At 42.9% G+C, this 27,856-nt stretch overlaps 3 protein-coding genes across 6 annotated transcripts in view; 2 read left to right on the top strand and 1 right to left on the bottom strand.

The window, feature by feature from the left end:
* The window catches only part of LOC137416116 (carnitine O-palmitoyltransferase 2, mitochondrial-like), a 1,201,140-nt gene that overhangs the window by 35,021 nt on the left and 1,138,263 nt on the right, over positions 1-27,856 (top strand). The window lies entirely within an intron of this gene.
* LOC144889489 (uncharacterized) overlaps positions 1-27,856 on the bottom strand; it is an 880,122-nt gene that overhangs the window by 711,035 nt on the left and 141,231 nt on the right. The window lies entirely within an intron of this gene.
* Positions 63-18,316, top strand: LOC144889483 (carnitine O-palmitoyltransferase 2, mitochondrial-like). Of its 4 annotated transcripts, none has more exons than XM_078769835.1 (8): positions 63-150; positions 4,602-4,710; positions 10,650-10,817; positions 11,155-11,235; positions 15,585-15,691; positions 15,948-16,155; positions 16,390-16,594; positions 17,922-18,316. In XM_078769835.1, exons 2-8 carry the CDS (start codon positions 4,667-4,669, stop codon positions 17,928-17,930), a joined length of 822 nt encoding a protein of 273 aa, XP_078625961.1. In that variant the 5' UTR covers positions 63-150; positions 4,602-4,666; the 3' UTR covers positions 17,931-18,316. The 4 variants fall into 4 exon arrangements, with proteins under 4 accessions (XP_078625961.1, XP_078625956.1, XP_078625958.1 ...); XM_078769832.1 differs by lacking the exon at positions 63-150 and adding an exon at positions 4,433-4,483 and having other exon boundaries at positions 17,922-18,313; XM_078769830.1 differs by having other exon boundaries at positions 16,390-18,309.

Below are 27,856 nucleotides of genomic sequence, written 5' to 3'. Positions count from 1 at the left end.
ACTGTGTAATACAAATGTATTTATATCGTTTCGTGTGAAGGAGTTTAAGTGAAGTCTGGCTGATGCTTTCATATGTCAAAACAAGACCGGCACTCGGTGGGGTCCGTGCCGATGCCACGTTGAACATCAACAAGACCGGCACTCGGTGGGGTACGTACCTTCGCCAGGATGAACAGTTTATGTTTTGTATCCACTGATAGGCCGGATCTGGATTCGGACCTGAACCAAAATCGAATCACTTGTTCTTGTCACCAAACCAACTCGTCCACAACTATTTGAAACATCGCGCCATCTATCGTTTTGGCCCTATCACAGTATCACAGTATCACTCAATGGTGAAATCACTTTAGAAAATAGAAATACCGGTATCTCTTATCTGGATTAGGATGTGGATCTTCACCAAAATCGAATCAATTTTTCCTTGTCACAAACCCAACCTGTCCACCAAATTTCGTCCGAAACCGTCCTCAACGTTTTGAGATATCTTGCTCACAGATACATAGACAGACAGACAGGGGTGAAAACAAAACCTCCGTCCACCTTTGGTGGCGGAGGCAAAAAAAAAAGTTATCGTATCCAGATCCGGATATTCACCAAAATCCAATCAATTTGGCCATGGTCGACGCAACCTGTTCCCTAAGTTTCATTTGAATCCGTCCATAACTTTTTGAGATACCATGATATACAGTGTATTCAGAAAGTATTCAGACCCCTTCACGTTTTTCACATTTTGTTATGTTGCAACCTTATGCTAAAATCGTTTAAATTCCTTTTTTCCCTCATCAATCTACACTCAATACCCCATAATGACAAAGAGAAAACAGGATTTTAGAAAGTTTTGCAAATTTATTAAAAAGAAAAACTGAAATATCACATTGACATAAGTATTCATACCCTTTGCTGTAACACTTGAAATTTAGCTCAAGTGCCTCCCATTTCTCTTGATCATCTTTGAGATGTTTATACACCTTGATTGGAGTCCACCTGTGGTAAATTCAATTGATTGGACATGATTTGGAAAGGCACACACCTGTCTATATAAGGTCTCACAGCTGACAATGCATATCAGAGCAAAAACCAAGCCATGAGGTCGAAGGAACTGCCTGCAGAGCTCAGAGCCAGGATTGTGTCGAGGCACAGATCTGGGGAAGCCGACAAAAAAAATTCTGCTGCATCGAAGGTTCCCAAGAGCACAGTGGCCTCCATAATTCTTAAATGGAAGAAGTTTGGAACAACCAGGACTCTTCCTAGAGCTGGCCGCCCAGCCAAACCGAGCAATCGGGGGAGAAGGGCCTTGGTAAGAGAGGTAACCAAGACCCGATGGTCACTGGCTGAGCTCCAGAGATCCTGTGTGGAGATGGGAGAAACTTCCAGAAGGACAACCATCACTGCAACACTCCACCGATCTGAGCTTTATGGCAGAGTGGCCAGACGGAAGCCTCTCCTCAGTGAAAGACACATGAAAGCCCGCTTGGAGTTTGCACAAAAAGCACCTAAAGGCCTTTCAGACTGTGAGAAACAAGATTCTGTGGTCTGATTAAACCAAGATTGAACTGTTTGACCTTGAATTGAGCTTTGACCTTTTGACCTCAAAAATAGTTGGATTCCCAATTCATTGATGCACTTTGTAATTGCTGTTTTGTTTTCAAGTTTAGAGTTTTCAAGTTAAATTTTCAAGCTGGCCACCAAAGCCAGTCGCCGCCCGGGCATCTTCCGTCGTGCAAAGTCCTTCCTTGGCACACCTGAGCTCCTCACCACATACAAAGTTTTCATCTGCAGCTCAATGGAATACTGCTCTCCCCTCTGGGCTGGTGGTCCTGCCTCACACCTTGCTCGTCTTCACGCTGTTGAAACCAAAGCATTCAGAATCATTGGAATCTCCTGCGATGAAGCTAACTCCATGGGCCTTTCACTCACTCACCGCAGGCAGGTTGGAGGTCTTTCTGTCTTCTACCGACTCCTCTCAGGCCTAGCTCTCCCAGCTCTGCTTGTGCTTTGTCCCCCAAATATTCCTTCAGGACGCACAAGATCTGGCAGCAACCCAGTTCTGGTGAAACTGCCAAAATAATGACCCTCTGCTCACCTTCTCTCTTTAATTCCTCTTTTTCCCCACCTCTGGAACAAACTCCCTCACTCTCTTCCATCCCACTCCTTCCTTCAGGTCTTTGAAACAGCTGTCCGCCACCATAACAATCTTCCCCCGTCCAAAACCTTGATCTTTTCTACCCCCGTTAAAACACCCCAAATAAACCTCTTTCAATCTCCAACTTCTTTCCTGAAATGCCTCGTAGTGTTAATTTGCTTTATACCGTGTCATCCCCTCCCCTCCCCTCAAGCCCTCTCCCTTTCACAGATCTACCGACATCACTGTTCTCTCCTGTTGTTGTGCTTGTATGTTTCCCTCTCTCTCCCCGTCTTGTCTCCCGCTCCCTTTATTGCATGTTTTATGTGTCCGTGCATGTTTTCGTGTTTAATGTGTTAGCTCTTACACGAACCTTGACTCTGTATACAAAAATGGGTGGGAAAGTGATGATTTTTCAGATGAAAATTGATGATTTTGGAAGTTTGACCTTGAGTTGACCTTTGACCTTTTGATCTCAAAAATAGTTGGTTTCCCAATTTAGTGACTCAATATACAAATGCTATACAATTTTCAAGTCAATCAGATGAAAATGACAATTTTAGAAATTTGACCTCAAAATGACCCTTTGAACTTTGACCCAAAAATCAATAGGTTTCTTCTTCCTTATGACCCACTCTACTATCTGGCGAAGTTTCGTGAAAACCGTTTTAAAATGGTGACCTGTCGGCAATTGACTGAGAGAGAGACGAACAGACAGACAGACAAACAGACATAATGAAAAATCACTCAGAGCAACACCTGGAAAAAGAGAACAAAGTAGAATGGCAGTCAGTAGAGCATCCTTTTGACCTGAAAAATAATTGGTGGTTGAATTTAGTGACCTGATATGCAAATAGTCTTCAAATTTTTAAGTTAATCGGATGAAAATTGACAATTTTAGAAATTTGGCCTATGTTGACCTTTTGGCCTAAGTTGACCTCAAATATAATTGGTGGTTGGTTTCACTAAGCTGATATGAAAATCCTATTCAAATTTCAAGTCAATTGGATGAAAATTGAGCATTTTAGAAATCTCACCTTTAAGTTGTTGACCTTTTGGCCTCTGCTGACCTCAATAATTGGTCAAATTCAATGACCAAATGTGCAAATCCTCTTCTTAAAAGAATCCTCAAATCAAAGCCTTAAATCCTCCTCAGTTAAAACAAAACCATGCCTCTGCAGTGACGACATGTGGTGAGGCTAGCGCAGCGAGCCGATCCAGGGTATTCATGTTACAAAACAAATGGCGAGCAGTAATGACAAAACTAAATAACTCGCAGAAAATCTGTGATAATATATCCGAGACCTCAGAGTAAAACTCTTCAGGGAAGATGTGGAATGTCCATGAATCAAAGAGTGTCCAACATCTAATGTGGAATGTGGATGTGGAATGTCTAACATCTCTGGCGAGCGAAAGCACTGGTGAAATGTTCAAGTGATAAAGTAAAATCCACAACCAGTCACGTAAAAGGTGTTCCTGGAAAATGATGTTGCGTCGGGTACCTCTAATTTGGCAGAACGTAAAATTGAGTTCTTTTAAAGAACGCGCGTCCCTCCCTCATCTCCAAACCATCATCTGCAGTGAGAATTGTCCTCTCTCGTCTAATCGGTGACGTCATTCTCTTCGAAGAAGATCGGCCGAGAAAATTAAAAAATTTCCTTTTCCCTTTCTGAAACCAAGCCTAGAAAGAGCACCTCGAAAGAAAAGCACCGAAAAAGTGGAAAAGCACCTAGAAAGAAAAGCACCTCGAAAGTGGAAAAAGTGGAAAAAGCACCTAGAAAGAAAAGCACCTCGAAAGTGGAAAAAGTGGGAAAAGCACCTAGAAAGAAAAGCACCAAAAAAATGGAAAAACACCTCGAAAGAAAAGCACAAAAAATGTGGAAAAAGTGGAAAAGCACCCAGAAAGTGGAAAAAGTGGAAATAAAATCATCGAGAAATAAAAGCACCTCGAAAGTGGAAAAAGTGGAAAATCACCTGGAAATAAAAGCACCTCGAAAGTGGAAAAAGTGGAAAAAGCACCTGGAAAGAAAAGCACCTCGGAAGTGTAAAAAGTGTAAAAAATCACCGGTAAAGAAAAGCACCTAGAAAGTGGAAAAATTGGAAAACGCACCTGGAAAGAAAAGCACCTCGGAAGTGGAAAAAGTGGAAAAAAATCACCGAGAAAGCAAAAACGATGATTGCTCGTCAAAAAGGGTAAAACATTCCATTCCAACATGACGATTGGAATGGTGTAGTCAGTGGCTGGAGATAATACACTGTCAATCATTTATGGAAAGTTGAAGAGTCAAGGACACAAGGTTTAATATTGCTATGATTCAGATTGGGAAAAGGAGCTCGGTGGACATCAGACAAATTGGATTTGTAATATGTTAGACTGTGCTTTTATTTTTGGACAAAATCTCCAGTTATACATGATTCATTTTGTTTCTGTTTTCCACAGATTGTGAACATGAATTGAAACTGTTTTTTGTGATTGCAGATTTTCTTCTGTTCAGCGAGAAAGACGCGCAAGAGGGAATTTTCTTCAGCTGTTAGAAAAGTGAAATGTCAAGAAATTCCTTTTACTTTGGGATTTTCAAGAAAGTTATGTAAGTTTATCGATCATTATTTTGGGCACATTTTAGTTCTCAATCTTCATTGATGTTTATATTATTATGTCGGTGGGGTACAGGTACTTTAGACCAGGTAGAGTTGTATAGGTAACATGCTCCGACTGTCTTGAAGAAGAAGAACCACCACCATGTAATAAGTAGAGGCATGTTTCGCCTGGATATCTGATTAAGGTGTATCTTCGTCCCCATTACGAGGAATGGGGCATGTTAACGAGTTATAGGGATTATGTTAACTACTTCCCTGTTCGTTGTTCCCGATGTGATTGATCCTTTGTCCATTATGGCACCGCAATAGACATGAGTGAGAATGGAAATTAAATAACACATTCAATAACAAAACCAACCGGAACCTAGTTCTGGGCACTGCTGATGGGACGGCAGCCAGCTACATCACCACGAAGGCCGAAGACCCGTCCCGAGGAGCCGTGATTGGCCAGGGCGGAGCAAGAAGGCACTCACTGATTGCTGAAAGAATGCCGAGGAGGAAGCAGCACGCTAATTGGAAAGGCACGACCGATGACGTCAGAGGTGGACTGCACGCTGAGTGGTGGAGAGCGAAGCCTGTGGTGTTGGTCGGCAGGGATTGGAGGAGAGAACGAATCATAATAAATGAGGAAGACCAAGGGCACAACAAAAATACCTTTAAGAAAATGGCAGGACTGAGCCAATTGGATAGGTGTGGGCAGGAGCATCGAGAGTCAGCCCGGGCCCCGAAGCAAACAACTCCGGGGCCCCCACACCCACCCTTTCTCTTTTGTAACTTTTTAAGGAACTTTCTTTAATGAAAAACAAAAAACTTTAAAAAAAGAAATGGTCACTTTTATTTAGCAGTATGAGCGAAAATAAAGCAGATAGTGGGACGTTTGGACCGATCAAGTCAATTTGCATCCTCGACTGTTGAACACTATTTCTCCAATTGGCAAAAAATATGTGAGAAGATGGTTAATAATTTTTTTGGACAAAGTGAACACAAACCCATTTCTTTGTAAAGCACATTTTGATTTATTAAGTATTGTTTATTTTCTTTCTCATCTTGGCAATATGTCAGGCACCTTTTGAGCTAGAAGCTGATATTTGGACATGACATTGACCAAGTGATTTGGCTGTAAAGGGTACTTTTGATTCATTGATTAATCATTTAATTGCTTAATTATTTCATTATTCAATTAATTAATACAAAAATTAATTAATACAAAAAAAAAAATTCACCCCAGATACACTTTTTTGAAATACCATCTTGTCCATGTGTCCATGTGTTTTATTCCTCTTCCACCTCCACCCCTTCCCACAGCTCCTCCCCCAATAGTAAGGGAAACATATGAAAATCTGTTAACTAAATTGTTACCAAAAAATTTCTTCACCAATATGTTTGTAAAGGTGTGTAATAACATGTGTTAAAATGTTGAAGGTCAACTCCCGTGGGAAACCCAGAAAAAAAGCTGTTGAATTCGGGTACCGAAAAATTATTTTCGAGAATTTTTATTTTTTTTAATCGGCCCTTAAGTAACTTATGAGGGGTCAAATAAGGGTTTTTCATGATTCTGAGTTGATTGTTAACATTTATATTTCACCACAGACACTCCTTTGTGGAAAAATAATTTCTAAATATATCTCATTTTCTACTTTGCAGGACATGGAGTCTAGCAATATGGATGAAGACGTTACTCCACCTGTGCTCAATTGCTTCATCTGTGCACGCTCGGATACACCAGCTGAAAGGCTCATACAGGCAACTCCAAAGGGATACTCAACTTTATTGAAACAAGCAGAAACTGTCGAAAATGTTACTGTTGTGGAACGTATGAAGGAGGCTCAAAAGGAAGGAAAACTGAGGTACCACCAGAAGTGTAAAAATGATCTGTACAACAACTTTGTTGCAACCACCAAGAAGTCAGCTCAAGCATCAAAGGCAGAGAAAGAGTCATCAAAGTTGAAGAGAAGACGCACTACTTGTGAGTTCAGTTCATCAACTGGCTGCAGTTCTAGAAGATCACAGTCAGTTGACCTCCTGTATAAGGATGTATGCATTCTTTGCAACCAACCAGCCCAGCTCTACAAAAATAATCCAGCACAAGCTAGAAAGAAATACAGAGTGCCAGATAATTTGACTGCAGATACACTGAAGGCAAGCTTGCTGAAGACAGCACGGAGTCGCGGGGATGACTGGGGCACTGAAGTCACTGGACGCCTGGAAGGGATCAACGACTTGGTAGCAGAAGAAACACTGTACCATTTGCGATGCAAACTTATGTTTGCGAGAGGTGACAGTTTGTCCAAGACTGATGAGGAAGGAAAAAGGAAGAGAGGACAGAGGAGTATTGATGAGGAGCGAGAGGCAGTTTTTATTGAATTCTGCGAATGGTTAGACTCAGAATTAGAGCATGGGGTAATGAACATGGACCAAGTCCATGAAAAGCTGCAGGAGTTTGATCCGTCACCAGAGAAGAGCCTTTCTTATTCAAAGCATTGGCTAAAGATAAAACTTCTAGAGAAATACGAAGACACCTTGTATTTCACAACACAGGAAAGAAGGGCAGATGTACTCTGTCTCAAAGATGGCACCGACAATATTCTGCGAGAGCATCATGCTAATCTTGACCATGGAGATGAGAAGACTCAGATCATAAAGACGGCACTCAAGTTCATATCCAATGATATTGCCTTGATTGATTTAGGTCCAAAGTCATACCCCACCACACAAAGTATGACTGACATCAATAGTCAGCTGACACTTGTTCCTGCAAGCCTTCAGATGTTCTTGAGACCGATTGTCAAGACAGACGAAAGAGTTGCCGTTTGGGGGCAGAATTTTATTAAGGCCTGTCGACCTCGGTCTGGAGTATTGCCACACCAAATGGGGCTTGCCATACAACTTGATCATAGATTTGGGTCAAAATGGATGCTCAACAAGTTCCACCGGCTGGGATACACTGAGTCTTACATGGAGACACAAAACTACAAATACTGCTTCCTTAATAGTAGGAGTGGAGATGATGTTCCAGATACTTCTGGCACTCTTGACACCATTGTGGAGGAAACCGATGAACAGATCAATGATGAGGTTGCGGTTGATGCTGCGCTTGAGGATCAATCAGTGATGACAGCCAAAGTGCCAGCCAGTGAAAGTGAATTGTCAAGTAATGATCAGGTGGTCTTTATGGAGGTTGGGGAAACAAACAATGCAGTCACTCAGTTTGTTGGAGACAATATAGATTTAAACATTGTCTCTATTCACGGAAACACTCCCTTTCACTCAATGGGTTGGATCGAAGTCACCTCTCCGGCACCACCTTTGCCAGATCCACAGACAACAGCAGCTTTCCCCCGGGTGAAGTTGAAGGCACTCGACAAAGCTAAGATCCTGAGAGGAACTGAAGTAAAGATTATTCCATTTACGAACAGGAAACAGATAGGAACGAACGCGATCATGTTTCTCCCCCTCGCTGAGCTTTCCTCCTCCCTGGCTCATGATCAGCCACTCCTCACTCCAGGTGACACACTCTGGGCAGTGGGGTGGGTGATCAAAGCCAACGATCCTGAGTTCCCACACTCCAACTGGAATGGCTGGATGAAGAGAATCCATGCTAATGATGCAAAGCAGAGCACACAGATCGAGTTCCTCCCAATTATTGAAGGAGACCCTAATGTCCTCAACACCACCACTTCACCACTTCAACACTCTGAAATTCGGTACAACATGTTCTCAAGGAAGGCAGCGGCAGGAGTGATCAAACCAGAGACTCTACCTCCAACAGAGGGTGCAGCTGCACAACATTCACTCCGTGCCTACCTGCAGACCCGGGACTGGATCCTTCTACAGAGCATGTCTCTGAACCCCAGTGACTATGGATGGACAATAGGTGTGCATGGGTATGAGCCAGTTCCAACACTGGACCCCACGGCTCCTGAGGAGCTATTGCAGTTCATGAGCTGTAATTGTCATGGAGATTGCAGCAACCGGCGATGCAGCTGCAAGAAGAATGGGGTCACGTGCATCTCGGCCTGTGGAGTCTGTAATGGCATTACATGCAGAAACTGCAGTCATGATGTTGTTGAGTCTGAAGAAGACATAGACAATGACTGTTGAAACTTCTGACATTATGAATGAGAAATAACTCTTGAGTATTATATATGTATGTGAAATAAAAGCTACTTTGTGTGTAAATAACATGTAAATAACATGCCGCAGGCAGGTAGGTGGTCTTTCTGTCTTCTACCGACTCCTCTCCGGCCTTGCACCCCCAGCTCTCTCTGTGCTCTGTCCCCCAAATATTCCTACAGGACGCACAAGATCTGCCAGCAACCCTCTGATGGTTAAACTGCCGAAATCTCGGCTCTCTGCTCACCTTCACTCTTTCATTCCTCTTTTCTCCCGCCTCTGGAACAAACTCCCTCACTCCCTTCAATCCCACTCCTCCCTCCAGGTCTTTAAAACAGCTGTTCACCACCATCTCTTATCTTCCCCCATCCAAAACCTTGATCTTTTCTACCCCCGCTAATTCACCCCAGATCCACCTTGTTTGAAATTCCAACTTCTTTCCTGGAAGTCCTGGCAGTGTCCATATGTTTTATACCTCTCCCACCGCCCCCTTCCCATGCCCCCCCCCCCCCAAAGCCCTCGCCCTCTCTCAGATCTCTCCCTGCTCTCAAATGTTGTGTTTGTGTCCTTCCCCCTCTCTCCCCACATCTTGTCTACCGCTCCCGATGTTATATGTTTTATGTGTCGGTTTGTCTTTCTGTGTGATTAATGTTCGCTCTTTCACGAGCCTCGATCTTGTATACAAAAAAAAAAAAAAAAAAAAAAAAAAAAAAATGTTAAAGTGAAAATATAAATGTTAACAATCAACTCAGAATCATGAAAAACCCTTATTTGACCCCTTATAAGTTACTTAAGGGCCGATTAAAAAAAAAAAAATTCTCGAAAATAATTTTTCGGTACCCGAATTCAACAGCTTTTTTTCTGGGTTTCCCACGGGAGTTGAACTTCAACATTTTAACACATGTTATTACACACCTTTACAAACATATTGGTGAAGAAATTTTTTGGTAACAATTTAGTTAACAGATTTGTGAAATATCTCATAAAATGCCCTTACTACAAGCCCTCTCCCTCCCACAGATCTCCCAATGTCCCTGTTCTCTGTTGTTGTACTTGTGTGCTTCCCTCTCTTTCCCCATCTTGTCTCCCATTCCCTTTATTGTATGTTTTGTGTCGGGTTTTTTTAAATTAATGTTAGCTCTTACACGAGCCTCGATCTCGTATACAAAAAAAATGCATTCATTAATTTTCAAAAAGTTAAATATTCCGATGAAGCATTGGTGGTTTCGCTATGCCATTAGCCAATTGATTAATAAATTAATTATTTTACGATGATTATTTCTTCATTTTAATTAGAAATTAGTCAATCAATTTATTTATTTTCTTTCTCATCTGGGCAATATTTCAGTCACCTTTTGAGCGAGGAAGCTGATATTTGGACACGGTAGTGACCAAGTGAATTGAATATAAAGGGTATTTTTGATTTATTGATTAATCGATTTATCTAATTTTGTTGAAATCATTTAATTAATTATTCCATTTCTTTTCAAAAAGTTACACCTGTGGATGAAAGACTAGTGGTTGAGGTATGCAATTAGCCAATTAATTAAGAAATCACTTATTTTATGATTGTTATTTATTTGTTTTAGTTACATAATTAATCAATCAATTATTGTACACCACTCCCTCCCAAGTCCATCTCCATGTGCTGCAATGCGACATCGCCGGGTCCCACACCCGGCGACCTGGCAATGGCAATGTCGGTCACCTGGCAATGTCGTGTGCTTGTGGATATGTTATTTATTTATTTATTTGGCATGGGGGCGTTGTATTTTGAATGAAGCTCTACTTGTTGTATAATCTCTTTATGCTCCAGGAATTGGTCATTGGTACGACGGGCAACAATTCACAAGCATCTTTCCTGCTACTGCAATACATCTTGGAACAGATACTTGTCTACTACATCTAATGTTGCAGATCCTAGCTACCATCTATTGTCAATGACAAACCAGCAAATGTCACACCTTCATGAGAAGCTTCCCAGGTGTGGAAATTGATGACACATAAAACATTTGCCAGGTTTCTTGGTGGAGCAGATAAGAAAATAGTTTGCACGAAATTGAAATTTTCCAAATTATGTGTCTGGACTCAGATGTATTTTAAAACTTTTGGTTCTGATGTTTGCCCCGATTTCTGTGACACTCATTATCTGGTAAACCTCACCTATTTGTGCAAAGTTGGCCTCCGATGGACAAGAGAGAAGTGCTATGACATGGCTGTCCAGCTTAGTGAGGTGTGTATTAGAGGTAACCAGAAACTTGTCGTTATAAACTGCCTCATTTATTGTGAATTATATGATGTGAAGTATTGTTGTGCTGCAGGTTACCTGTCCCAAGGTTGGAAGACACTATCCGGCGGTACCTCAGAGCACAACGGCCGCTGCTTGATGATGAAGTATATTGGTAGGTAGTTGGGTAGATTTTTTTTAGATGGCACACTGGGACCACAGAAGTAAAAGGCACAACAAAACCACACCAATTATACATCCAATCAATGGGCATGATACATCCAATCACATAATCACCTGCATTCCTCCAACAACCAAACGACTTATGTTTAAAACAGAATAAGAAACTGAAGGGATGAATGGACATCAGATCACAATACACTACCAGAATACAAAAGTAATGTCTTTACCATGACTATAATATCCCTGAGCTAAAGTCAAAAATTATGTAATGATGGACCCAAGCAAACTATTCTTTAACTTCAGCCTCCGTCATCTTAACCTTATTTAAGCACAGCACCTAACTCTAAAAGTCTGGTGACAGCTGACAAATGAAACAGGTTTTAATTGTTCTTCCCGGTCGTGTTTGTCATGTACTGTGTGGTCCTTGTCTCTGGTAAATGACAATGACATTTTGGGGAAAAAGGAGAAGAAAATTCAAACTAAGTGTCGGTAGTCAAGGCGATGTAATTACTTGATATATGTGATGCTTCGGCTGCATTATGCAGAATGAAAACAGTGCACACATTGAATGATGAGAGACATATCACAGCGCTGTTGCTCCACAGACTACCAAGGCTCAGGAGTCTTTTTCTACTTACTTATATTAAAAACACTCTTTATCCTAAAAGCAATGCTTATCCTAAAATACTCTTTTTATACAAAATCACAAGCTGGTCAAACACAATTGAAACATGTATCCCAATCCTGGCAAATCACACCCTTTCTCTCCAAAAGAAGCGCATGGCAAATCCTCCCATCTTCTTACTTAACAATCCTCTTGAGGAATTTCAGTCACTCAAACTCCTGAGTCTCACTGTCAGCCATGATCTTTCTTGTTGGCCTCCAAAGTTGGCCACATTTCAAAGTTGGCCTCCAAAGCCTGATGCAAACTGAACATGCTCAGTCATGCAAAGTCCTTCCTTGGCATACCTGAGCACTATCCACCGACAAGGCTTTCAGCCGCAGCTTGATGGAGTACTGCTCTCCTCTCTGGGATTACTCCCCTACCTCACGCCTTGCTCAGCTTGACGCCGTAGAAACCAAGGCTTTCAAGATCATTGGATCTCTTGCGATGAAGATGAGTCTATGGGCCTATCACTTCGCCATCGCCGACAGGTCGCTGGTCTCTCTGTCTTCTTCTTCCACCTCATTCCTGGTCTTGCATCCTCTGCCCTCTCCGTGCTTTGCCACCACCCCCCAGGTATCTGCAGGACGCATGAGATCCTCAGCAACCTCTCCTAGTGAAACTGCCAAAATACAAAACAACTGCTCATCTCCTCTCATTTGTTCTTCTTTTAACCCACCTGTGGACCCAACTTCGAGACTCTCTTCAAACTCATTCTTCCCTCCAGGTTTTCAACATAACTGTTCACCACCATAATTCCCCATCCAGAACCATGATATTTTCTACACACATTAAACCATCCCCCAGCCCTCCCAAAACTTTGCTTCTGTATCCATCTTGTCCACCCCTTGCGTTTTCCCCTTCCCCTCATCGTTACCTGCATCCTTTGTTTTTTTTTCATCTGTCTATTTTCTCCCTCCGCCCTGCTTTTGGTGTTACCCCCTTCTCCTGTTGTTCCTTTTGTTATGTTGTGTCCTGATATGTTCTGTGCTCTAGCTCTTCCACGAGCCTTGAATATGTATTTTTTTTTTTAAACAATAAAAAAACACCGACTCAAGGTAAGCGCTTTGCCATTTCAAACTCTACCCGAGTTCCTCTGCAGCTGTAGACATCCACAAGTCGTACAAACATGAGAATCCCAACACTACATGTCTCCCTCAGTTGCCGGACTGGTTTCATCACTTATTGGCAAGTCATCAGCAACAGCGTCGAGGGAAACTTTTATGGTTAATATTATTCCAAAAAGGTTTAAAAAAATCAAGATGAAGAAATGAGTCATGAAACCAGAAATCAAAATAATAATTAAATCAAAACAAGAAAGAGCAATCAGATATTGCAGACCTTCACCAGGACATGTTTGTGTGGTGTATTTTGTGTGATGTTTGTTTCGTGTTTGTTTCGGATAAGGTTTGTTTTTCTATCCAAGATGGCTGCCACATCACGTGACCTACGATGTCACCATTTTCACAATATATGCAGCAATGCTGTGGAATGATATTTGTAAAACCTCACATCGATAGGTTAAGTGCTTTCAGAGAAAAAAATTTCAGAGAAAACAAATAGTGCGCAGAACGGCTTCCGGTTGGTTTTTATTGTTATTAGTGAAATTTAATGGGCACTTCCTGCGCCAGTGTCTATGGTGCGGTGCCAAAAGAGATAAAGGATAAATCACATAGAGAACGACAAACAGGGAATTACTTAACCTAATACCTGAGCTAAATAACATGCCTCGCCCCCTCATGACAAGGACAAATACACAACTCATCCGACATCCGGGCTAAAAAGGTCCTCTACTTATTACCTGGTGGTGGTTCTTCTTCTTCTTCACAACAGGCAGAGCATGCTACCGACACAAATCTACCTGATCTAAAGTTATCTCGACCCCATCAACATAACAATATACATACATACGTACATACATACATACATACATACATACATACATACATACATACATACATACAGTTGTGACCAAAAATATTGGGACCCTTGTGCTTTTTTCAAATAACTCACAATTTTCTTTGAAAATAAGTTTAAATTGACAAAGTGTTGTGTCTCCACAATTCTTTATTTCACTGTTAATATTGCAAAACCTTTGTTTTTGTTTCAGAACTTCATATATCCTTTTATATCAGAAAATAAAAAGAAATGTCATTAACAAAATTATTGACACCCTCAACTTAATATTTGGTAGCTCAGCCTTTGGACAAAATAACTGCAGTCAAGCGCTTCCTATAGCCATGATTGAGCTTCCTACACCTCTCTACTGGCAGTTTGTCCCCACTCTTCTTGTGCAAACTGCCCCAGTTCTCCCAGATTTTAAGGGTGCCTCCTCCCAACTGCTGTTTTCAGATCTCCCCACAGGTGTTCAATGGGATTTAGATCTGGACTCATTGCTGGCCACTTCAGAGCAGTCCAGCGTTTTGTCTTGAACCAATTCCTGGGTGCTTTTTAAAGTGTGTTTGGGGTCAATGTCCTGCTGCAAGACCCATGACCTTCAACGGAGACCCAGCTTTCTGACACTGGGTTGAACATTGTGCTCTAAAATGCCTTGGTAATCTCCTGATTTCATTATACCATGCACACATTCAAGGTACCCAGTAACAGAGGCAACACAGCAACCCCAAAACATCACTGAACCTCCTCCATGTTTGACTGTAGGGAAGGTGTTCTTTTCTTTGAAGGCTTCATTTTGTTTTCTGTAAACATAGAGATGATGTGCTTTACCAAAATGCTATAATTTGGCCTCATCTGTGCACAGGACATTCTCCTCAAAGGATTTTGGCTTGTTCAGGAGTGTTTTGGAAAATTCCAGTCGGACTTTCTCAGCAGTAGGGTCCTCCTGGGTCTCCTTACATAGAACCCCCTTTCATGGAGTTGGTGACAGATAGTGTGAGTTGAAACTGTTGTAACTTGTGTCTGAAGGTCAGGTTGAATCTGTTTGGCAATTATTGATCGAGGTACTTTCCTCCACCATTCGAACAATCCTTCGCTGCAATCTTCGATCAGGTTTTCTCTTCCGGCCATGTCCAGGGAGGTTGGCTACAGTGCCATGAGCCTTAAACTGATAACATTGCGTACGGTGGACACAGGAACATCAAGGTCTCTGGAGATGGACTTGTAGCCTTGAGATTGTCCATGCTTGGCTACAATCTTGCATCTGCCCTCCTCAGACAATTCTCTGGTTTTTCTTTCTTTTCTCCATGCTCATTGTGGTACACACAGTGACACAAAACATCAGAATGACTCCGTTTCTCAATTCACCTGGGTGAATGAGTGATTTTTTATATTGCAGGCACCTGCAACTCACCATAGGTCACCTGCTTGGGTCACAAGGAAAGGAGAATCAGCTGCTTGAAATCTAATTATTTCTAACAACATATAAAAGGTGCCAATAATATTGTCTGGGCCATTTTAGGATTTATGTGTGGAATAAGCGAAGATTTAGTAGTTTTTCCACATTTTTTTGTTTTATTCCACTGCAAACCAAAGAAATGCAGATGTGGATAACAAAATATTTTTTAATTTCAACAATTTTCTGGAAGAAATGGTGAATTATTTGAAAAAGGTGCAAGGACGCCAATATTTTTGGCCACGACTGTATATACATACACGTGAATTCTAAACATAACTGTATCTTGATGTGTTTCTCGTTCGTGACGAATTATGTGTAACAGGAGGACAGAGCAAATCTGTAGTTCATTTGAACACGGAGAGGGTCGGTTGCTGCAGAATCAACTCTTGGCTTATAACAAGGAAAACCAACACACGAGCTGCACCACTGGTAAGTTATTGGTGTTGTTTACCAATCTCAAATAACTTTTGAAGGCTCAGTTAGGAAATCACAGAGTTATTACGTGGTAAATGAGATTATTTAATTTGACAGAATAGCAGCAGAGAAAATGATAATTGTAAAAGACAAAAAATAATTGTAATGTGTTTCATCGACCTATCCTGCTCTGTACATTCTTCCTCCTCCCTCCTCCCCCCACCGTTTCCCCTTACCCCCCAAATCCCCCTCCCCAACCCCCACCTCAAAGCCCACTTGGAGGACTCGTTCTTGAATCGCAGAGAATCTCTACTCACCACCACTTATAGTGTGAACATGGAATTGACTCCTGCCTCACAGCTGGTGTGTGCCACATACCTCGTTGTCTCGATCGCTCGATCTCATCGCACTCTCAAGGCTGGTCTGCTTACCCCAGCAGATAGTGGTGGCCTGGCTCATAGAGATGGCACTGGTTTTGTGTGAGTGCCTTATGCTATTCCCGCTGCCTTGGATTTTTATATTTGTAAACTGTGACTTCCCGCTTCTTCTGGAGCGAAGAAGAAGAAGAAACTGTGACGTTGATTAAACTTTCACAAACTGTTTCTCATTTAAAGGATATGATACCACAAGTTTAGAATTGAGATAATTATAAAAAAAAGAATACATTGTCCTTCAAACTTCTTCAGTTGCTCACACCACAATTGTCTTGACAGGTCGGGGACTCATCCAAAATCATTCCTGATGTGCATGTCCCAACTGAATCATTTGTTCGGGACAAGCCGCATCCCTCACGAGTCACGAGATGAGCTCCAGACCATACTTGGCACCCGCCATTTTGTTGTGCTTCATAAAGGATACAAATACACCTGCAACCTGTTTGATGACATGGACTACATTTTGCCTGCAAGCACCATCATGGTAGGGGAAATGGCCTTCATTAATTTGCACACAACCTTGCACACTATACCTCTGCTAGTTCCAATGATAATGTTCAAAGTGGGCCAGATGCCCACCAGTCAGGCATAGGTTTATAAGGAGGATTAAGCAGGGAAAGGACACAGGGTGTAAGACCATAAACGAGGCGGTTGAAGACAAAGAGATCAACAAACTGTCTGTGATGGCAACGGGATAGGCCTATAGAATCAGGTTCATAGCAGGAGATTCCAATAATCTTAAAGGTCTTGGTTTCCATGGCTTCAAGCTGAGCAAGACGTGAGGCAGGGGAGCCAGCCCAGAGGGGGGGAGCAGTACTCCATCAATCTGTGCATGAAAGCCTTGCAATTGGATAGGACTTCAGGTGTGCCAAGGGAGGTCTTTGTATGACAGAGGATGCCCAGTCGGCGGCTGGCTTTGGTGTCCAACGTTCATATGTGTTTTGTCCAAGAACGATCATGGCTGATTCTGAGACTCGGGAGTTTGAAGAACTGAACCTCCCAAAGAGGATTGTTAAGAAAGTAGATAGGAGGGTTTGCCAGATGGCCCTTTCAGAGAAAGATAGTGAGATTATGGGAATTGTCAGGATTGAAGACATTTCAAGGTCTGAAGAGAGGGAGGATGCTGCAGCCTGCCTGTATGAAGAATGAGGGATGTTATGGCAGAGGGTGGAGTAATCAGCAAATATATAGAGGATTTTTTTAGAGAGATCATTGATTAAGATCAGGAATAGGACTGGGCCCAGAACACTGAATTCGAGCAGTCCAGCCTTAACAGGGTGTGAAGATAAAAGGATTCCGTTGAGAGCCACACATTGGCTACGAGACTAATGGAAGTCAGTAAGCCATGTGTGGAGTTTGCCTTGAATGCCGGAGGTAGATTTAGGATTTAACATTTGTTAATGGTTTAGATGGGAAAGGGAGAAATAGACGGTGTTTTTTAAGTTTTTGGTGGGTGTCCCATAAGTTCCTCCGCATTTTCCCCATTCACTTAAAGGTAAAATTGGGTGTGTTCTAGAAGTCCCCATTTCTCTACGACTGACGCCTTTGCCACGTGGTAGCGATATTACGTTTGGTGGCTATCTTGGATAGGGTGACAATTGAGCTTGTCTCCTGGCGGAATTTGAAATCATATCACCGAAGGTATCTCAAGCCAAAACCTCGAAATTTTACATAAAAGTGCACGATTTTTTGATTGAGGGCTCCGACTAATAGCTGAATAAGATGGTCCAACAATTTTTGTTCATGGAGTTAAGTATTGCAACTGTAGTTATAAAGGTGCTGGTTAAGATGTGCACAAATGTTTCCAACAGTCCAGCTGAAGCTCCAAATGGTAAGTATTTTTTCTTTGCACAATTTGCATCAGACAAGAATAATTTGTACTTGAAATGTTCGCATTTTTTCCATCGTGTTACCTTTCCAACAAAACCTTGCTTTCTTTATGTTTGTGTTGGTTTTTTTATTGGATTCGCTGTTTTTTTAAAAATCTTTGGCATTTTTATCCAAATGCTGTTGTGATTAATTGTACACGCGTGGTTCTCCATAAAGCAGGGCAGCCAGGAGAACTGTTTGTATCAAGATTGTTGTAATTGTTAAACGGGACCGATTTTGGATGCATTTTGGGAATCCTGTGTGCCGTGCATTTGCTCGTGGCTCAAACGGTGCATTGTTGCTGCACGAATGTGAAATAAAATGAATGAACATTATACATGGCTTTGCAGAACTAACTTAATTGTACAAAATAGTGTGAAATGAAAACATAAGATTTTTTTCGCCACCCTTTCGTATAAACCGTCAGGCCAGAACTTCACATACACCAACTTCAAAATACGGATTTCACTGTTGTAATGTTTGGATGTTTGTGTTTAACGTCGCCTTACATACCTGACGACGTGAGGACGATCAGCTGTCATCCCAGTATAATAACGCTGTGCACTAATTCCATTCAACCAAACTATGTCAAACAAAACGAAAATGTACTATCTATTTATTATGCACACATGATAATTCGGGTGGGAGCATGTGCACTTGATACATTTTGCTTTTGTTTCCCTCATTCACGGTAAAATGTTTTCAGGCTATTTTTAAGCAGCATAATCTTTTCCTCTTTTTCGTCACATGTGTTGTATTTAAAGCTAATTACTTTTCCTTGTTAATCACCAAAAATTGCTTAAAGATTTAAAGAATATTTTTCCAAAGAGCTAATTTTTTGGATGAAACCTAATGTACCGAAGTAAAAGTAATATGTCATAACATTGAAATATTCAAACACAACGATAAAGTTTAATGTACAGAAAGTAAAATATTGTTATGATTCTCTATGCCGGCCTTCTTCTCCTTATCAAGGGGGGATTAATCCCCTTGTCTTTACTGGCCTGGCGGAACCGAGACTTATTACGTCCCTCCCGGACACATGCAAAGTAGGGTTTCGGGACAACTTTCTCGCTCGTACCTAGGCACCCGCGCTGCCCTGGGAGCGAGGAAACAAGCCTCGCACGAACCACGTGTGATGGTAGTACACCGAGCGGATTGCATACACGTGGTCCGCGCAGTCTTAACTAGTGGAACCCGATTGGAGTGATCTTATTCGTGCCACGCTTAGTCAATGGAGGAAACCACAGGAACGATCGAATCAGAAAGAAAGAACAAGGGTTTAATTATTGCCACACGTATATACAGTTCATGGATGAAGAGACACAGAGTAATCCTTAAACGGTCTTAACATATCCCTGGGACAAAGGGTCCGTCTCACTCACACTCACACAGGGGATTGCAGATGGGCAGGTGTTCCCCAACACGTCCAGGGATGGTCCTCGTCCAGCTCTCCACGGTCCCCGGCACGTCCCGTGAAGATGGTTGCAGGCGAAGGCAGGGACTCGTAGCGCGTCTCTCGAACAAAGGGATGATCGGGGTGAAACGGTAGAGGGCGGACTTTAGCGCGGCTGGCGGTTACTCAGCCTCGTTCACTCGCGCGGCTGAGAATGCGCTATTTCGTTATAAACACGCCTGGCTGCACCCGTGTATATGTAGCGGCCAACTCTTCTCCTTCAATACACTTGGCGTTGGTTAGCACGCACGTTCTCGTGCAATGATCAAGTTCAACAGGCAGCAGTCCTCTTGTCTCTCTCTCTCTCTTGCCGCAAGTCAAGTCCTATTAGCCCTCCGATGCAAGTCCTCCTCTGCAAGTCCTTTCGAGGGCTTTGCGCAGTGGGTTTTATCGCTACGCCCCCCAAACCTTCTGGAACGCACCAGACTCTTCTCACCACGCCCTCTGACACCACCGCCTCTGAGCTCTGATTGGCGGCTCATGCTTACCGTCATCGCTCCTGCCACTCTGCCTCGACTCCGCCCCGATCCTCCTCTCCCTCCCTCGTGTTAACTCGCCCAATATGAACCAACGTTAACAAACTGGATTGAGGCTATGGACGTAGGATGATCGGTGGCAGTAGGGCCTATCTCCCTGGCTCCTACCCAATGCAGAGTTAACACTGGAATGGAACTAAGCTCACAAATACTAAGACATAACTATAGTATTGCGAGGCTACATGTTGCTTGTGTGACTAACGATGGGGGACAGACTTTAACCTTTATTACTCTCACTTGACAGACTCAAAACCGCAACAATATGTGAGGGGAAATTGTCATTTTATTATTTTAAAATAATGTTTGTGCAGATTTATGCAAATTAGGATCATCTGGTGGACAACTTAATAAAATACTGTGCACGAAACATCAGACATCATTCTTTGGGAAAATGAAATAAAAAATCAACTTCATCTTTTTCAAATTTGTTACACCTACCGAGCATGGCAAACACAATAGCATTATTCAACAACAACAGAAAAGAAGAAAGGTAATTAGGTTATGCAAGAAACAACAGCATTACTCAACAACAACAGAAAATAAATGTAATTAGGTTATGCCATTATGACTCAATAATAGAAAAGAAGAACGGTAATTAGGTTATGCAAGAAACAACAGCATTACTCAACAACAACAGAAAATAAATGTAATTAGGTTGTGCCATTATGACTCAACAACAGAAAATAAATGTAATTAGGTTATGCCATTATGACTCAATAACAGAAAATAAATGTAATTAGGTTATGCCATTATGACTCAACAACAGAAAAGAAGAAAGCTAATTAGGTTATGCAAGAAACAACAGCATTACTCAACATCAACAGAAAATAAATGTAATTAGGTTATGCCATTATGACTCAACAACAGAAAAGAAGAAAGGTAATTAGGTTATGCAAGAAACAACAGCATTACTCAACAACAACAGAGAATAAATGTAATTAGGTTATGCCATTATGACTCAACAACAGAAAATAAATGTAATTAGGTTATGCCATTATGACTCAACAACAGAAAATAAATGTAATTAGGTTATGCCATTATGACTCAAAAACAGAAAATAAATGTATTTAGGTTATGCCATTATGAATCAACAACAGAAAAGAAGAAAGGTAATTAGGTTAACCAAACATATCTCATATGTCGAGGTAAACACTTTTGTTGTGTAGGAGGGACTAGTTATTCTGCCACACTTCTTACAACAAGTTGCTCACCAGACAGACGCTGCAGCGAGATTGACGGTAAAGGTTGTTCCTGGTGCTCTGCAGGTAAGGAAGTGGGTTCCCATTGCTGCACCTGAAATGGTGGATGTGCTATGGGAGGAGGTAGAAAACCAGGTAAAGCAGTCAATGGTGGTGTGGTCATGCACTGAAGGCTGAGGACCAGGATGCAGAATGGATGAAGTTGTTGTGTTGGTGATGTAAGGTTTCAAGCAGTTGCAGTGAAAGATTCTTGCCTCGGTCTATGGGTATGAAAGTTCCTAAATTTAAAAGTTCACTGTTGGGTGCTCCTCGGACACAGAAAGAGGCCGAAGCATATTGTCGGGACCGATCCTCCATGTTGCAAGTTTATGATGGTAGTGGGCTGGGTCATCCACAAGCATCAATCAATCCCTTGGATGATAAAGTGGATATTTTAGATGCCTATCATTATAAATCCTCTGCTGACTTGTTCATCAGTTACTTGATCTAGCAACCTTATCAAAAGCTTATTGTGTTTGGGAGAGACAGCAGATGCTGCTGGTGCCCAGTGGTGGGAAAAAGAATGGGTTGGTTGTCTTGGGAAAGAGGACGAAGGGGTAACTGTGCTTCATGCCCATGTGCCAGGCAGAAAGGAGTAAAGCTAGTGCTGGAATGATTGTGGTGTTGTAGACCATTTCACTCTGATGGAGATGTTCATCCCACTCAATATCTCTGTCAAATTAAAGACATGGCACGTTCATCTTCCAGGGTATTATTGTAGCATTCCACTGCTCCATTACTCTGACAGTGATATGATGAGGTGCGGAGCTTTAGCATTTCCAGTAATTTGCAAAGGTCTTTTACTAAGTCGGATTAAAACTGTCTGTCCTGATCTGAAGGTAAAGCAGTACTCCTTGCTGAGCTGTGTGGCATTCAGAAATACATTGAGCCAGAGAACCAGCAGTTTGGGCTCATAATGGGTACAGATTAACAAATTTTGTGTGGAGGTCCATTAGCACTAACACATCGTGATTGCCTTTTGTGGATGTGGAAGGTTCTGGTGTCAGCAGCAATTATTTGAAATGGCCAAATTGGTATATTGAGCACCAATATACCAATACAGCAGCATAGGAGATCACCATGACTGGTAGGCTGGACACTGCTGGCAATAGTCTGGGACATCAGCTGAAATGTAGAGCCAATAAAAGAGACCAGTGGCTCTGTTCAATGTTTTGGGGAAAGCATAGTGCCCAGAGGTGGAGGAGGCCATGTGTTGGATCTGCCGATACAATGGATCTTCTTTCATTGTGAAATCACTGAACTGAAGCCACAGTTTCCTGAGAAAAGAGGAAGCTTTACGAAGAAGTGTAAGTGTTTTATTTAATTCCAAAATGGTTAAGATCGACTTTGGCAGATAATTTTTTTATATGCAAATTTCATGATGTCATAGAAAATTAATGTGCAACCCAATATGCAGTAACATTGGAATTTTGGAATCTATGTACTCGAATTATGAATAAAAAATCTATTTGCAGTTTGCCTAAAAAAACTGCATCGAAAATCATTTTAAAGCCTCTCTGAGATTTTGGCCCAATGCCAAGTGCAGATTTTGACCCACCAACTGAATAACAACAAGGAAGAGCAATCAGAGATTGCAGACCCTCACCAGGATGTGTTTTAGTGGTTTTTTAGCATTTTGTGTTAAAACAAATATGGCGGCCGAACCACGTGACCGTTGACACCATCAGTGTTTGTTTTTTCTCCAACAAATTTTCCCTAGATGATGCTCAAGAAATTTCATCTTGATTAAGTTTTTGTTCTTGTCGAATTATGACGTCATAATGGAGGGCTCGGGTTAGGGTTGTTAGGGTTAGGGCCACCTATCACATCACCATTAACATGTTTTTTCCCCGTGGAGAGTTCTTCAAAATGATCCATGTCTGAATTTGTTCGATGCAGCACTTTCAGAGATGTAGAGGTGCAAAGTTTTTCGGTTTTTCCAAGATGGTGCCCGTACCACGTGACATATGACGCAAAAATTATCATTAAAAAATTCCACAGGAGATGTTGAAATTTTCCTGTAAACTAGGGCATGCCCGTACTATATATAAGCTAGGACGTGCCCGTACGTGGGTGCCCGTTCCGTGGCCAAAAAAATAAAAAAATAAAATTTCCAAATTTAAATCAAGTGTACCTCCCTGTCTTTGCTAGCCATGACATTCGATGCCATTGACCATTGCCACTCCTACGCCACGGTGAGGCGACAGGGTAGGATTTGTAGGAGACCTGAAAGTGCAGTGTCAGTATGTATTCCATGTTCGAATTGTATTAGTTTTAAAATAGTTAAAAAAAAAAAAGGTTTGCAAAGCATATCAGCAAATTGAAACAGAATTGAAACAGAGCAGAATTCGTTATTATTATTATATCTAATATCTATTACTACAAATTATTACAAATTATTACATTACAAATGTTATTCGTTAATGTTAATTCCCTGCCATCACCCTCTGCCATCACCCTCTGCCATCACCCTCTGCCATCACCCTCTGCCATCACCCTCTGCCATCACCCTTCCATCACCCTGCCATCACCCTCCCATCACCCTGCCATCACCCTGCCATCACCCAGCCCCATCACCCTGCCCCATCACCCTGCCCCATCACCCTCCCATCTCCCCCCCATCACCCTCCCATCACCCTCCCATCACCCTGCCATCTCCCTCCCACCACCCTCTGCCACCACCCTCTGCCATCACCCTCTGCCATCACCCTCTGCAATCACCCTCTGCTATCACCCTCTGCCATCACCGTCCCATCACCCAGCCATCACCCTCCCATCACCCTGCCATCACCCTGCCATCACCCTGCCCCAGCACCCTGCCCCATCACCCTCCCATCTCCCCCCCATCACCCTCCCATCACTCTCCCATCACCCTCTGCCATCACCCTCTGCCATCACCCTCCCATCACCCTGCCATCACCCTCCCATCACCCTGCCATCACCCTCCCATCACCCTGCCCCATCACCCTCCCATCTCCCTCCCAAACAAAGAATAATAAAAATTGTCTACATGTACATTGTACACACCTTTATGTCGTTAGCACCACTTCATAAGGCACCACGTACGGGCTTCTTCTTTGTTTCCTCGTCCTGGGCAAGAATGCGGAGGCTGCTGGAACTGCCAACCCTACAGGTCGCCACGTAGAACTGGCAATGGCTGAAGAAGGCTCTTGGGCAGAAGATCCCAACATGGTGTAGCGACTGCCAAAAGAAGTTGTGCATGTATTTTGATGAAATCTTTTCGTAACAATTTTTCTTCAAGCAATAAATAAATAATAAGAATTGTCCACATGTACACACCTGTATGTCGTTAGCAGCTCTTCATAAACAACATTGCTGAGGAAACGGCACTTCTCCAGGAGATCCTCACATGGTGTACAACTGGCAAAAGAAGTAGTGCACTTATTTTGATGAAATCTTTTCGTAACAATTTTTCTTCAAGCAATAAATAAATAATAAGAATTGTCCACATGTACACACCTGTATGTCGTTAGCAGCTCTTCATAAACAACATTGCTGAGGAAACGGCACTTCTCCAGGAGATCCTCACATGGTGTACAACTGGCAAAAGAAGTAGTGCACTTATTTTGATGAAATCTTTTCGTAACAATTTTGTCTTCAATCAATAAATAAATAATAAGAATTGTCCACATGTACACACCTGTATGTCGTTAGCAGCTCTTCATAAACAACATTGCTGAGGAAACGGCACTTCTCCAGGAGATCCTAACATGGTGTACGACTGGCAAAAGAAGGTGTGCACTTTTTTTGATGAATTCGTTTCGAAACAATTTTTCTTCAAAAAATAAATAATAATAAAAACTTGTCTACATGTACATTGTACACACCGTTATCTCGTTAGCACCTCTTCATAAACAACGTTGCTGAGGAAACGGCGCTTCTTCTTTGTTTCCTCGTCCAGGGCAAGAATGCGGAGGCTGCTGGATCTGCCAACCCTACTGGCCGCCACGTAGAACTGACCATGGCTGAAGAAGTCTCGTGTGCAGAAGATCCCAACATGGTGTAGCGACTGTCCTTGGGATTTATTCACAGTCATGGCAAAGCAGGGTCGTACCGGAAACTGCCGACGCCGCAGAGTGAACGGGAACATGTTGTCAGATGGACTCAAGGTTATGCGTGGAATGAGCAATGTGCGTCCAGAATTGACACCCATCACAGATTGTGCAACCAACAGATTTGGAAGGATCTGAAGTATGATGTACCTTGAGCCATTGCAGTGCCCGCTTTGCTGGTCGAAGTTTCGCAGCAGCATGATTACCATACCCACCTTGAGAGAGATTCGATGTGGCGGCATACCAGATGGACAGAGGGTGTTCAGGAACTCAGGCGGATACAAATTATCACCCTCAGATTCCGCTGTATCGACGCTACAGCAAACATGTTCCTCCCCTGGAAATATGGTCGTCATGTAGGCATTTACCTGATCGACTTCGGAATTGGTCGGACATAGTATAACACGCTCGCATAGCCACTTGGGGTTGCTAATGTTGTTATGCAAGTCTTCGTACACCCAAGTGACAATATCCTGAAGTTTTTCACCTGGAAGAATGAGCGGTTCCCTGAGCTCAATAGCAAATTCACCCTCTTCTGGATTGACAGGAATCTTCCCTTCACCCAGATCCAGCAGGAATTTTGCAAATTCAGATTCGTCCTGTTGTTCTCCAGCACCCTGCATGATCCTCATGTTTACTCTGAGACGAAGTATCTGCACTTTTCTCCACAGGTATGAGCTCTTGAAGCACCTTCCAACTATGTCAATACCGTGTGGCACAACAGTAAGGATCTGCCTCCAGTCACCACTGAAAACCATTGCGATGCCGCCAAATGGGTCCTCTGAGCCCCGAAGCCACTGGAATGTTCGATCTGCTGCCTCCAATGCGCGACGATCCATCATTGAAACTTCATCCACCACCATTAGATTAGTCATGCGTATGAGTCCTGCAGTGGTGTCATTTTCACTGATGTTGCAAGTGGACTCATCAGTGAGAATGAGAGGACACTTGGTCCTACTATGGAAGGTGGCCCCTTTAGGCAGCAGCGTAGCTGCAATACCACTTGCAGCAGTTGCAAGAGCCACTTTGCCCATTGCTCGTACTTTGTTGAGTATATGAGACAATGTGAATGTTTTCCCAGTCCCACCACTTGCATCAATTGCAAGCATGCAGCCATGTCCGTGTTCCACACTCCGCATCACTGTATCGACAACAACGCGCTGCTCGTCATTAAGAAGGCACTCTGTTTGAGCGATGTGAGCCTCAAGTTCTCCTATATTGTGCACTGTTTCGTGCTCGATGACGCGCGGAATGCGAGACTGGAAATGAAGTGGTTCAGGTTCAGGAAGGCCAAAGGTCTTACTGAGCGAAAAGCCATGGCACTCAACTTTGTTCCTCAGCTCTTGGAGCACTGCACTCACAATGCGTCCATTTGGTTCATTCACACCTGCTGCACGCATGAAGTCCTCGCACAGCACATACTTGTGCCTTTCCCAGAACTGCACGTGGTTGCCTCTGAGAACGAATATGAGCATGTTGGCAAATACTTCGCGGACTGCAGGGCCAAATGCAATATTTGCAGCCTCTTCCATAACAGAATCCACCTCCTGGTCATTGTCAACGATGCCATATGCAATGCAGGCTGCCAGATAGGTCTCCATGACCCTACCACCAACACGACGGAGATCCTGAAAGCATGTGGGGCCAGGCACGCGGTACAGTAGCATGCGGAGATAGTACAACTCGGCAGTATGTGAGTTGACGGGAATAATGGGGAGTCGCCCAACCGTATCAGCCTTACGGTTATCCTGGAAACTCAGCCTTCTCTTCCGCAATTGAAACCTTTTCCTCAAGTAGGTGAAGTGTTGGAATACATCTGGATATAGAACATGACGCATGTGTGGATGGAGATTCATGGCTTCGAAAAAGGCGGTGAGGGTTGTTGCAGGGGGTCCTGACTCTGCCAAGTTCTGTACGGCACCTTCGTCATTGAACGTGATCACCTGCTCATCCTGTAGATGGAGTGCCAGCATCTCGACTGGTGGGTACTTGCGTTGAATGGGGAAATCGTATATGCGCCAGTATCCCTCAGATGCGGTGATGTAACGCCCTAGTTCGTAGCGTGCCACTTCATCATGTCGTAATGCCTCTCGCATCCTCTCATGAGGCTCAAGTCTGACCAGGCACTGGTCCGGGCCCTTTTCAAGGTATTTGTACAGGTACTTGACACAGGTGACAGCACAGACGATCTCAAGGTTGATGTGAGCATCGTACCTGAGGACAATATATGGATTGTAAGGCACAACCCATGCATTGTTAACTAATACGGTAGCACCGCCTCGTATTGTCTTCATGATGGGATCACCAGGTGCAGCTTCTGCCCGTCTTCTGTACAGGGGATAGGAGTCATCAGAGAAGCTTGTCGTTTGTCGTAGGGCTTTGGGATAGTCCTTTGTGCACTTCCGGTCTGCCATGCAAGGGCTCAAGATGTTCCATTCCCCACATGGGCCGTGAATCATGTGTGATGTCACAATACGGTGTAGTTCCGGATTTGTGAGTCTGTCAGGAATCTCAGCAGAGACCACGCGATCGACATCTGCTGGTGTTCTGGGCTTGTCGCGAGGTACCACGGTC

This window comes from Myxine glutinosa, chromosome 1, assembly GCF_964187855.1.
Source record: "Myxine glutinosa chromosome 1, kmMyxGlut1.1, whole genome shotgun sequence".
In the NCBI taxonomy this organism is placed as follows: Eukaryota; Metazoa; Chordata; class Myxini; order Myxiniformes; family Myxinidae; genus Myxine; species Myxine glutinosa.
Note: the sequence above shows the minus strand (reverse complement) of the source record. Positions and strands in the feature narration are given on the sequence as shown.

What these genes read in the sequence shown, in the direction of transcription:
- LOC144889483 (XM_078769830.1), top strand. Translation starts at nt 4,667, where the DNA reads ATGTCAAGAAATTCCTTTTACTTTGGGATTTTCAAGAAAGTTAT. An exon ending in GGGATTTTCAAGAAAGTTAT is followed by an intron (nt 4,711 to 10,649) that starts GTAAGTTTATCG and finishes TTTATGCTCCAG; the next exon opens with GAATTGGTCATTGGTACGAC. An exon ending in AGAGATGGCACTGGTTTTGT is followed by an intron (nt 16,156 to 16,389) that starts GTGAGTGCCTTA and finishes TTGTCTTGACAG; the next exon opens with GTCGGGGACTCATCCAAAAT.